The sequence below is a fragment of the Salmo salar genome, chromosome ssa02 (assembly GCF_905237065.1).
Source record: "Salmo salar chromosome ssa02, Ssal_v3.1, whole genome shotgun sequence".
Taxonomy (NCBI): domain Eukaryota; kingdom Metazoa; phylum Chordata; class Actinopteri; order Salmoniformes; family Salmonidae; genus Salmo; species Salmo salar.
The window spans coordinates 51,553,521-51,566,916 of NC_059443.1; the positions used below are offsets into that span (position 1 = coordinate 51,553,521).

General features: G+C 42.9%; 1 protein-coding gene across 2 annotated transcripts in view; it reads left to right on the forward strand.

Moving 5' to 3' along the window:
• Nucleotides 1-13,396, forward strand: part of LOC106586197 (spastin) — a 34,374-nt gene that overhangs the window by 6,959 nt on the left and 14,019 nt on the right. Inside the window, exons 2-11 of one of the 2 annotated variants that reach the window (XM_014173193.2) lie at nt 2,983-3,066; nt 3,425-3,508; nt 6,666-6,749; nt 7,316-7,506; nt 7,872-8,002; nt 9,939-10,032; nt 11,576-11,650; nt 12,339-12,410; nt 12,627-12,702; nt 12,957-13,048. In XM_014173193.2, the coding sequence (XP_014028668.1) occupies nt 2,983-3,066; nt 3,425-3,508; nt 6,666-6,749; nt 7,316-7,506; nt 7,872-8,002; nt 9,939-10,032; nt 11,576-11,650; nt 12,339-12,410; nt 12,627-12,702; nt 12,957-13,048 (983 nt within the window). The remainder of the gene's footprint in view (nt 1-2,982; nt 3,067-3,424; nt 3,509-6,665; nt 6,750-7,315; nt 7,507-7,871; nt 8,003-9,938; nt 10,033-11,575; nt 11,651-12,338; nt 12,411-12,626; nt 12,703-12,956; nt 13,049-13,396) is intronic. The other variant, XM_014173221.2, reaches the window with a different exon arrangement.

Genomic DNA, 13,396 nt, shown 5'->3' on the forward strand with positions numbered 1-13,396 from the left:
TCATAATGGTCGACCTCTACTCCAATACCTTAACTTTGTTGTCCTTAAGCCATTTTGCCACAACTTTGGAAGTATACTTGGGGTCATTGTCCATTTGGAAGATCCATTTGCGACCAAGCTTTAACTTCCTGACTGATGTCTTCAGATGTTGTTTCAATATATCCACATCATTTTCTTTCCTCATGATGCCATCTATTTTGTGAGGTGCACCAGTCCCTCCTGAAGCAAAGCACCCCCACAACATGATGCTGCCACCCCCGTGCTTCACGGTTGGGATGGTGTTCTTCGGCTTGCAAGCATCCCCCTTTTCCCTCCAAACATAACAATGGTCATTATAGCCAAACATTTCTATTTTGGTTTCAGCAGACCAGAGGATATTTCTCCAAAAAGTACAATCTTTGTTCCCATGTGCAGTTGCAAACCATAGTCTGGCTTTTTTTATGGCGGTTTTGGAGGAGTGGCTTCTTCCTTGCTGAGCGGCCTTTCAGGTTATGTCGATATAGGACTTGTTTTCTGTGGATATAGATACTTTTGTACCTGTTTCCTCCAGCATCTTCACAAGGTCCTTTGCTGTTCTGGGATTGATTTGCACTTTTCCCAACAAAGTACGTTAATCTCAAGGAGTCAGAACACGTCTCCTTCCTGAGCGGTATGACTGCTGCATGGTACCATGGTGTTTATACTTGCGTACTATTGTTTATACCGATAAACGTGGTACCTTCAGGCATTTGGAATTTGCACACAAGGATGAACCAGACTTGTGGAGGTCTGTGGTTTTGGCTGATTTATTTTGATTTTTCCACAATGTCAAGCAAAGAGGCACTGAGTTTGAAGGTAGGCCTTGAAATACATCCACAGGTACACCTCCAATTGACTCAAATGATTTCAATTAGCCTATCAAAAGCTTCTAAAGCCATGACATAATTTTCTGGAATTTTCCAAGCTGTTTAAATGCACAGTCAACTTAGTGTATGTAAACTTCTGACTCACTGGAATTGTGATACATTGAATTATAAGTGAAATAATCTGTCTGTAAACAATTGTTCGAAAAATTACTTGTGTCTTGCACAAGGTAGTTGTCCTAACCAACTTATAAGAAATTTGTGGTGGTTGAAAAACGAGTTTTAATGACTCCAACCTAAATGTATGTAAACTTCCATCTTCAACTGTACGTGATCATAGTTCGTCTATTTTATTTACCATTGATTGTACATTGGCTAATAGGACCGATGGTAAAGGGAGATTACCCGCTTGGCGTCGGATCCTTAAAAGGCACCCAGATCTTCGTCCCCTATAGCTCCGTCTCTTTCTCCTGTGAATGACAGGGATGATGGCCTTGTCGGGCTTCTGAAGTAAATTCTTCCCGTCTGACTCATTGAAGAAAAAGTATTCCTCCAGTACGGGGTGAGTAATCGCTGTCCTGATATCTAGAAGCTATTTTTGATCATAACACACAGTGGCAGAAACATTATGTACAAAATAAGTTAAAAATAACGTGAAAAAACACACACACAATAGGTTAGGAGATCGTAAAACCGCAGCCATCTCCTCCGGCGCCATTATGCAGAGTATATTTCCACCACAGTTTTTTCAAGTAGGCCTATACTGTAGTGTAGACAGCCTTGTGCTCTTTTTCAACCAGGCCCCTCCCATATCAGACATCCCGTTTCCCTGTGTGGCACCATTGTGATGGGATGGGGAGAGAAAATGGTTTTGGCATCACGGAACAAAGGGCCTGGTTGAGGGCCTTGGACTCTTTTGTACACTTTGCTCTCCCTCTGGGAGTGTGGAGAATGCCATCACTTTGAACAGGAATCCCCCAGTATGCCGCACTGTTGTCCCACATCTTTTGAAAAAACGACTGGGTTATCGAAATCTAGGTTTGTCTCACTGAAAGATGTGGCATTCCCAGTCCCTGTTTTGGTCTAAATGTCCTACTTTGTTTTTATCATGGTTGGACATTAGCTTATATATGGAATTAGATCTGGAATTGTTTATCTTATAAGTCATGACCTTTTCAATGAAGGCTAAGCCTATATCACATCCCTCTATTTATTTGCAATTAAAGGCTCTGGCCTATATGATGCCCCTAAGTAATCTAAACTGGTAGAGATGAGTGGTGGTTTGAAGTGAAAGTCAAATCCACCTTATTTATTTATATATTGAAATGGGGAGGGCCGGAGTGGCAGCTATCATTGTCCTTAAATGGCTAGAGAGGATACAATGACATTTCTCATATTGCTAAGATCCTAATAGAAGCAATACATAGATCAGAGCATGCAACGTAATAAAAATAAAAAAAAGTTTTGCAATGGAAAAACTAAAATCAGCAATTCTTATGACAATTCCTCACTGTTTCAGGCAGTTTTTCAGTTTAGTGCCTAATGAACGCAACTCGGCTGAACCCAGTAGAATGTTAGGGTCTGTCTGCCTGCCATGGGGATTATGGAGCCCCTGTCTCAATAATACTCAGAATCACTCATAAGGAGTGGATATGCTGTATATTCCCACAGCTATGACAATCAGTCCCATGACTTAACACTGCTCCAGGCCAGAGGGGTTTAAGTGACCGGGTCAGTCATGTGAAATGATTCATTATAGTTCACTTCATTATGGTTTACGCACTGATTGATCCATGAGTCTCTGTACCCTTGTTTGAGGTCATGATTGACTGTCTGTCATGCATATATATATATATTTTTTACTACTCTTCCAATGCCTCTTGAGATGCTATACCTTTAGGCAACACATAAAGCATGTAAAATATGTAGCCTAAAATATGTACCCTAATGCATGGCAAATATGTATTGTACACTAAAGGATGCTTAGCCTACTGCAAGTTGCGTTCATCTCATCCTTTTACATTGACTTTTGTTGGATCAAATTTGACTGTGAGCAATTTCTTTGTATGTACTCTGACCTCAAATAGCTTTTTTTCTGTGCCTGTCTGACTGTCCCGACTTGTGGTTTGTGTGTTACTAGTGCACAAGGAACAGGCAGTCCAGTGGTACAAACGCGGAATCGCAGAGCTCGAGAGGGGCATCGCGATCGAGGTAGCTGTAAACGGTGAGTTGACTGTGCATACTTTTGCTGTATTTTGTATTCCCTAGGACCTATAGTGCAGATTTCCTGAACAACTCTGGTCCTGGAGAGCTTAGTGATAAGCAGGGTTTTGTTTCAACCTAGCATTAACACACATGGTTCAGCTAGTCGCTGTCCTGATTGAAGACCATGCTCAGCTGATTATTGTAAGCACCTAGTGTGTGGCTGCTGGGCTGGAACAAAAAACTGCATACCCAGTAGCTCTAGGAGCGGAGTTGGAGACCTCTGCTATAGCAACAAACAAAAAAATCAGTAGTGGAAAACAAGGATGAAAACTGCTATTTTACTAATAGATTTGTTTTTAATCTCTCTTCTCTTCCAGGTGAGAAATATGAACGTGATAAACGTCTACAGGCCAAGATGATCACCAATCTGATCATGGCAAAGGATCGCCTGGAGCTTTTAGGTGAGAATCAAGCATTTGGACACATTTGAAGGTCTTGCCTTCCGTGTCCACATTGATACCGCATGGCACCTTCTGAACGGCATGTTGATTGTGTGACATTTGTTGCTTTACATGCTAGCTTAGATACTGTTAGCTTTGTATGGACCGATTTCAGTGCCAACATTTGAATTCCATAATTTTGAATTTGTTTAAGGATATTGAATTTGAATGAAATACTTTTGAATTTGTAATGCACAAATTAAATATTTGAAATCATAAATTGAACTTGAATTTCCAGATTTGAAACTGAATTGAATGAATATTGCATTCAGTTTTAATATTCAAATTCAATATTTTAAATCAAATCAAATTGTAATTGTCACATGCTTCATAAACAGGTGTAGACTAACAGTGAAATGCTTACTTACGGGCCCTTCCCGACAATGAATTGAAGAATAATAGGAAGAGAAAAAAAAGTTCAAGGAGGAATGCCGACACAATGAACATATAGCTTGGCTATATACATGGGGTACTAGTACCAAGTGGATGTGCAGGGGTACTAGGAAATTGAGGTAGATACTGTATGTATATATAGATAAGGGTAAAGTGACTAGGCAACAGGATAGATAATAGACAGTAGCAGCAGCGTATGTGATGTATGTGGCGAATGTGTGCCTGTGTGTACGTGTGTGTTGGAGTGTCAGTGTCCGTACTGTACGTGCGAGTTTGTGGTTAGAGTCAAATGTCTGTGCATAGAGTCAAAAAGAGTTAGTGCAAAAAGGGTCAATGCAGATAGTCTGGTTAACTATTTAGCAGTCTTATGGCTTGGGGGTAGAAGCTCTTCAGGAGCCTTTTGGTCCCAGATTTAGCACTCTGGTACCGTTTGACGTGTGGTAACAGAGAGAACAGTCTATGACTTGGGTGGCTGGAGTCTGACAGTTTTTAGGGCCTTCATTTGAAACCACCTGGTATAGAGGTCCTGGATAGCAGGGAGTTCGACTCCAGTGATGTACTGGGCCGTACGCACTACCTTCTGTAGCGCCTTGCCATCGGATGCCGATGCAGCCAATCAAGGTGCCCGTAATATGAGGATCTGAGGACCCATGCCAAATCTTTTCAGCCTCCTGAGGGAGAAGAGGCATTGTCGTGCCCTCTTCATGATAGGTCCTTAGCGATGTGGACACCGAGAAACTTTAAGCTCTCAACAGCCCCTACAGCCCCATCGATGTGAATAGGGGCTGGTTCGTCCCTCTTTTCTGTAGTCCACGATAAAGTCCTTTGTTTTGCCCATGTTGAGGGAGAGGTTGATGTCCTAGCAACACACTGCCAGGTGTCTGACCTCCCTATAAGCTGTCTCATCGTTGTTGGTGGTCAGGCCCACCTCCATTTTGTCTGTGGATTAATCATCGGAGTAGAGAAACACCAAAAACAATGTACAGTGAGCTCCAAAATGATTGGGACAGTGACTTTATACTTTTTGGGGGGAAGGGAAGGGGGGGCTCTGTACTCCAGCACGTTGGGTTTGAAATTATATAGTGACAGAGGTTAAAGTGCAGACTGTCAGCTTTAATTTCTTGATATTTTCATCCATAACGGGTGAACTGTTTAGAAATGATATCGCTTTTTGTACATAGTCCCCCCCATTTAAGGGGACCAAAAGTATTGGGACAAATTAACTTATGTAAGTATTTGCTCCCATATTCATAGCACACAATGACTACAGCAAGCTTGTGACTCTACAAACTTGTTGAATGCATTTGGGGTTTGTTTTGATTGTTTCAGATAATTTTTTGTCTATCTGTTCTCCTCTACCTTTCCTGGCTGGCTAAGTACCATGATGTTGTCTCTGGTTTTGAATCTGAATTTAGAGAGCTGAATTTGAAAACTGAATTTGAATGCATTTGAGAAGTTTAATATATGAAACTTTGAGCAACTTTAAATTATAGTTTGTAAACTTGAAACACAATACAATGAATGCAATATTTACCACATTGAAACTGAAATGAAATCGCTCTATAGCTTTGTATCTCTTGGGGGGGGGGGGGACGACAACATGTAGGCCTGCAACAAGAACTGCAACATTGCTGTGTTTTTCCACTCTCAACATTCTTGTGTGTATCAAGAATGGTTCAACACCAAAGGGACATCCAGCCAATTTAACACAACTGCGGGAAGCATTGGAGTCAACATGGGCTAGCATCCTTGTGGAACGCTTGACACCTTGTTGTCCATGCCCTGACGAATTGAGGCTGTTCTGAGGGCAAAAGGGGGTGCAACTCGGTGTATATTCGCATACATACTTTTTGTATTGACATCACATGACTTCCAAACTACAATGTACTTTATGCATCAAAAGGGATTACTCCCTAAATACTCCAGTACCTTTTTATTAAACCCGTAATGGACACCCCAAAACATGATTTAATCCTTTAAGTTACTGAATTAGTAAATTAGGGTAAAAATCCACTCAGTGGTCCCCCAAAGCTTTTTCAGAAGCTTCTCGTCATTCCACAGCTGGCTGCAACGTTATCCTGAGTGATGTTAATCAGGCACCAAACCTAAGATGACAAACCTAGACTTGTCCAATAAGAAATTATAATTTTCCTTTTGCTTTGCAGAATGTTTTAAAACATTTCTCGATGAACAGGACCCTGATTCATCCTGTTTGGAATTTTTATTAATACATTTTTTATTTAACCTTTTATTTTGATAGGCGAATCAGTTAAGAACAAATTCTTATTTACAATGACGGCCTACCCCGGCCAAACCTGGACGACGCTGGGCCAATTGTGCGCCGCCCTATGGGACTCCCAATCACGGCCAGATGTGATACAGCCTGGATTCGAACCAGGGACTGTAGTGACGCCTCTTGCACTGAGATGCAGTGCCTTAGACTGCTGCGCCACTCGAGCCCATATGGCTGCTATGTTTTGCTTTGCTGCCTAAGACACTGACAATCCTCTCAGCCCCATATGCCTCTTTTTTTGGATGTGGCATGACAACTTAACTTAGGCACCATCCCAAAACATTGCTGTTTGTCCCCCATTTAAAGAATCATGCCCCTTATTTTATTTGGTTATTTTAATATAATTTCCTTTTCTTCTCCTTTTTCCCTCCCTTCTCTTTTTCCCTTTCCCAATTTCGTTTTGTTTTTGTTGTTGTCATTCCTGTTGTATAGCAAAGCTGTGTTCAGGGCCAGCTCAGAGAGACATCTATACAGAGAGCTCAAACCAGTTGTACCATAACGGGCATCTACGCTCAGGTGGGTGCTTACCGGGAATCTGCTTTCAGTTGTCATGACTGGTTTCTTAAAAGTGTTGTTTTCAGGGGTGTCATTGTTCCTCATTATTCAGGAATTCCTGGCTTTATTCTCTTCATACATCATTGAAATTGATCTACCGCCAAACCTACTTTTCCTGTTTTTTCCTATTTCATCTTTGAATGTCTATGTACAGTAAGCTCCCTTCAAGTTAAGTGTTACCGATTTATTTATTTGACTCTTTCTGCTGCTTTGTCTGTGTATTTGTCAATATGTTCTTCACATTGACACTGATAGCTACCTCAAACTACAGTCACATTTCTCTTCCATAGAAACACTGGCGGGTGTTTATCCAGCTTTGTCCAGTGACTACATGGACTTGAAGTTTGAATTCTGTTGGACCTGTTCAGGTTCACAGTCTAAGACTAAATCAGGCCTGGAGAATCATATGCCTCTACTGAAGGGACATTAGCTCACACACAGCTTAATTAAATGTCCTAAAACTACCATGCTGATAAATCATCGATCATTTATCTCGATTGTTCTAATGGTCTCCTTGCTCTTGGCAGTAAGTGGAGCCGTACCCAAAAAGAGGGACTCCCTGACTACTCACTCCAGTCACTCTCTCCCACGACCAAAGCAAACGGCAAAAAAAACCTTGGCGGCAGGCCACGGGGGCCACCAGCGCTCCCCCAGCTTCAGTGGGCCCTCCAGCAGTCACACACAGCACAGACCGGCCCCCCAGTCCAACAGCAACAAGGTGAGACACAGATTGCCTTTCCTCAACTAACTCCACATCTAGCCAAGAATCCAGGGTCCATATTGATAGTGTCTCAGAGTAGGAATGCTGATCTAGGACCAGTTCCTCCCTGTCAATGCAAATTTGATTAATTATGCTCTAAAAGGAATAACTGATCCTAGACTGGCACTACAGCCACGGACTAAAAAAAGCTGGAATAAAAAAACCTAATACTAAAAGAACATCTCCAGTCTATATCCATTTTTAAAGAAGGGAAGACAACATTGACAAACTTAAGAAAATAGGAGAATTTCCAATCATCATGACAAGAGATTAGCTTGTTTAAAATCATAACCAAATCTGAACTCGTGGTTCTTTTGTTATAGGGTAAAGCGGGCTGTAAACCCACCACCACCACTCCCACATCCATGTCCCCACTGAAGAATAGGGACATGAAGAACTTGAAGAATGTGGACAGCAAGCTTGCCAACCTCATCCTTAGCGAGATCATAGACAGGTGAAAGACAATGATTTGGAGTGTTATGTACACTGCTCAAAAAAATAAAGGGAACAATAAAATAACACATCCTAGATCTGAATGAATGAAATAATCTTATTAACTACTTTTTTATTTACATAGTTGAATGTGCTGACAACAAAATCACACAAAAATGATCAATGGAAATCCAATTTATCAACCCATGGAGGTCTGGATTTGGAGTCACACTCAAAATAAAAGTGGAAAACCACACTACAGGCTGATCCAACTTTGATGTAATGTCCTTAAAACAAGTCAAAATGAGGCTCAGTAGTGTGTGTGGCCTCCACGTGCCTGTATGACCTCCCTACAACGCCTGGGCATGCTCCTGATGAGGTGGCGGATGGTCTCCTGAGGGATCTCCTCCCAGACCTGGACTAAAGCATCCGCCAACTCCTGGACAGTCTGTGGTGCAACGTGGCGTTGGTGGATGGAGCGAGAAATGATGTCCCAGATGTGCTCAATTGGATTCAGGTCTGGGGAACTGGCGGGCCAGTCCGTAGCATCAATGCCTTCCTCTTGCAGGAACTGCTGACACACTCCAGCCACATGAGGTCTAGCATTGTCTTGCATTAGGGGGAACCCAGGGCCAACCGCACCAGCATATGGTCTCACAAGGGGTCTGAGGATCTCATCTCGGTACCTAATGGCAGTCAGGCTACCTCTGGCGAGCACATGGAGGGCTGTGCGGCCCCCCAAAGAAATGCCACCCCACACCATGACTGACCCACCGCCAAACCGGTCATGCTGGAGGATGTTGCAGGCAGCAGAACGTTCTCCACGGCGTCTCCAGACTCTGTCACGTCTGTCACGTGCTCAGTGTGAACCTGCTTTCAACTGTGAAGAGCACAGGGCGCCAGTGGCGAATTTGCCAATCTTGGTGTTCTCTGGCAAATGCCAAACGTCCTGCACGGTGTTGGGCTGTAAGCACAACCCCCACCTGTGGACGTCGGGCCCTCATACCACCCTCATGGAGTCTGTTTCTGACCGTTTGAGCAGACACATGCACATTTGTGGCCTGCTGGAGGTCATTTTGCAGGGCTCTGGCAGTGCTCCTCCTGCTCCTCCTTGCACAAAAGCGGAGGTAGCGGTCCTGCTGCTGGGTTGTTGCCCTCCTACGGCCTCCTCCACGTCTCCTGATGTACTGGCCTGTCTCCTGGTAGCACCTCCATGCTCTGGACACTACGCTGACAGACACAGCAAACCTTCTTGCCACAGCTCGCATTGATGTGCCATCCTGGATGAGCTGCACTACCTGAGCCACTTGTGTGGGTTGTAGACTCCGTCTCATGCTACCACTAGAGTGAAAGCACCGCCAGCGTTCAAAAGTGACCAGAACATCAGCCAGGATGCATAGGAACTGAGAAGTGGTCTGTGGTCTCCACCTGCAGAACCACTCCTTTATTGGGGGTGACTTGCTAATTGCCTATAATTTCCACCTGTTGTCTATTCCATTTGCACAACAGCATGTGAAATGTATTGTCAATCAGTGTTGCTTCCTAAGTGGACAGTTTGATTTCACAGAAGTGTGATTGACTTGGAGTTACATTGTGTTGTTTAAGTGTTCCCTTTATTTTTTTGTGCAGTGTATTATTCACTGGACGTAAAGCATGTGCTTTGCAAGGTGTCTCAGTTTGGAACACAATAGACGTTGACTGCTTGACCTGGGTCGTGTTCAATAGGGCACACCGGTGCAACACTTTTTATTATGTTTTGGCACTGAAAAGTCCTGCCTGCCTGTTTGTCTGTCTTTGCTGCCTAATTAATACAACCCAGGCAGAGTTGAGTATGTCTATATTTCTGTATGGGAATGAGCACTCAGACCACTCTCGTGTGTGTGTGTGTGTGTGTGTGTGTGCCTTCCTTCCTTCCTTCCCTTCCTTCCTTCCTTCCTTCCTTCCTTCCTTCCTTCCAGTGGCTCATCAGTGAGGTTCGAGGACGTTGCTGGCCAGGAGCTGGCTAAACAGGCCCTACAGGAAATAGTCATCCTGCCTGCACTGAGGCCAGAGGTGAGATTGGAGAGGAACAGCAATTCACTGGACCATGGAGTGTATATGGTAGTCTTTTCACAGGCTGTTATGGGCAGCCTCTTACAAAGTATCACCTCTCGGTAACATGGTCAGTAAAAATGTTGAGCAGCAACCGTTAATGTGGGCAGTCCTAACATAATGGTCTGTATTTTTTTGTTCTGTTGATTTAACTAGGGAAGTCGGTTAAGAACAAATTCTTATTTACAATGATGGCCTACAAAGGTGTCTCAGAGTATGAGTGCTGATCTAGGATCGGTTTTGCCTTTTCAATCATAATGAATAAGGGGGCGAAGCATGGATACGAGAAAATGTGTTCAAGCTTTATTGGAGGGAATTTTTTATTTTGGAGCACCAGTGCACCTAAAAAAAAAAAATAATCAGCCCGCTGACAATTGTTGTAATGATTAGGCTTCGTTGTACCACTGTTTGTTTCCATGTGCCATAGAGGGGAAAAAGGCAGCGCTTCGGTTGCACCATTACTACAAAGAAAAGCGCCTGTCTCTAGCCCAAACCGTTCGAAAGTTGTCACCATATTACCGGCGCTATGGATGGATGCATCTCCATTGGTGGGCCACATTTTACATTCATAACCCATGTCGCAAGCCATTCTAAAACTATTCGTGGGCCAATAACGCCTTGTTCAGTCATGTTACGACAACGTTGGTAGGCCTGATTACCAACAATGATAAGACAGCCTACAGGGAAGAGGTGACAGCCCTGGCAGAGTGGTGCCAGGAATATTTTTTGTTTGTTGTTGATGGGGTCGCAGTGGAGAAGGTCAAAAGCTTCAAGTTCCTCGGCATGCACCTCACTGACAACCTGAAATGGTCCCTTCACACAGACAGCGTGGTGAAGAAGGCACGACAGCGCCTCTTCAACCTCAGGAGGCTGAAGAAATTCAGCTTGGCCCCTAGGATCCTCACAAACTTCTACAGATGGACCATTGAGAGCATCCTGTCGGGCTGTATCACAGCCTGGTACGGCAATTGCGCCATCCAGGATGGTGCGATGAGCCCAACGCATCACCGGGGGCACACTGCCTGCCCTCCAGGACATCTACGGCATCTGGTGTCACAGAAAGGCCAAGAAAATCAAGGAACTCAGCCACCCGAGCCACGGCCTGTTCACCCCGTTACCATCTAGAAAGAGGAGACCGTACAGGTGTATCAATGCTGGGGCCGAGAGACTGAAAAACAGCTTTTATCTCCAGGCCATCAGACTGTTAAACAGTCACCACTAGCCGGCCTCTGCCCAGTACCCTGCCCTGAACCTTAGTCACTGTTACTAGCTAGCTACCACCTGGTACTCTACTCTGCACATTAGAGACTGCTGCCCTATGTACATAGTCATTGAACACTGGTAACTTTAGTCATGTTTATGTACTGTTTTACCCACTTTATACTGTATGTATACAGTAAATGTTAAATCAGTAATTTATTGATGCTGATAGGCTATGTATTGCTCTGTAATTTTGAACTTCAGGACTATGAAAAAAGGGCTGAGTAGATGTTGTTTTTTCCAGTTGTTTACAGGCTTGAGGGCTCCAGCACGAGGCCTTCTGCTCTTCGGTCCTCCTGGCAACGGAAAGACAATGCTGGTGAGTGTGGTGCAGTACCATTTGGTATTGGCAAGAGACCGAATGAGAAATTATTAGTAGAGTGGGTCTTGGTTAGGCTCCCAAAGATCACAAGTGATCATGATATAACGTAACAATTGTCATAGAAAAACGCACAAAACTATACATTTGTAAAATCTTTATAATACAAGACTAATATAATGAATATAGACAGTGGATAGAGTCCTTTCACTGGATTAGCTGGTTGAGACATCCTCTGACTACGAGATGCTTTGTCCAAGAGTAGAGTTGGTTTAGGTCTAAGTTTGTAAGTACATTTTATATTTGTTATATATTTGTTTTTTTACATGGTGGTACTTTGACAGAGTACTATGACCGATGGCACAGAATGATGTAAGGATAGGCTAAATCCGTGGAAATGTTTATTTTGTTTTTCTGTCATACAAAATTGCATTATCCATCATGAATGTAGTTTAGCCATCGTTCATGTACTCTAGTATGTACTCAATCTCACAAAATGTGTCTGACCTGCATTACAACAAATGGTGATTCTATAGAGCAGGAATTTGGATATGTTATCAAATTTTAAACAAAGCGAACAGAAAAAAATGAATTTAAGGATTATAGAGCATATCGTTGAAAATATCTCAAAATAAGTATAATGTTCTGCATTTGACATTTTAGCTCTTTTTTTTTTTTTTACTGATAGGCTAAAGCAGTGGCCATGGAGTCCAACGCCACATTCTTCAACATAAGTGCAGCCAGCTTGACCTCGAAATATGTGAGTACATTATTAGCGTAAAGATCTCTTTACACTTTCATTTGTTACATTTTACATTTCTTTGCATGTTAGTTATTTAGCAGATGCTTTTATCCAGTGCGACTTAGTCAGTGCATTCAGCTGAGTTTAGTAGAAAAACAACCATATATCAGTCATTTCAAGTAGTCCCTTGTAGAAAAAGTGTAAGCTCACTATTCTTTTGGTCTTTCCCTGTAGATGGGGGAGGGAGAGAAGCTGGTGCGAACTCTGTTTGCCGTCGCCAGAGAACTGCAACCCTCGATCATCTTCATAGGTAACTTTGACTTTGTTAGATAAACCAAGATGAATGCGTAACTGCAATAAACTGGTCAAGAAAGCACATAACCATATGATGTTTCATTACCTGCAATCTAATAATAAGCACAGATATTGTATGCAATTATAGCATGTTGGCAAGACTTTTCTATTTAATAACTGATGGAAATGGAGAGTGCGACTATGCATAGAAAACTAGGATAATGAGACCCTTCCATTCAGATTATGACTACAGTTACTTACCCCACACAGATGAGATTGACAGTCTACTCTGTGAGAGGAGAGAGGGAGAGCATGATGCCAGCAGACGACTCAAGACCGAGTTCTTGATTGAGTTTGATGGGGTAAGGAGGTCTCTCCCTGTGTGTGTTTCAGCGTATACACGCATGTGTGTTCCAGTGTTCATTTTGTGACTTGTTTTATAAATTCATGAGCGTATGTACATGTGTATGCAATGTTTGTCCCTGGAGGGATTCTGTCTGTTGGCCACATCCTGCAACCAGCCATGTCTGTTTAGGAGCTAGTCACACAAGAATTTCGCTACACCTGCTATTACATCTGCTAAACTGTGTACGCGACCAATAAACTTTGATTGGATTTTTTTGTCCATATCCTGCATAAAGATTTAGCCTCTTCCACATTAAATCTGTCCAAGAGATGGATATATTGTCTAACTGTGTTGCTGCCAATAA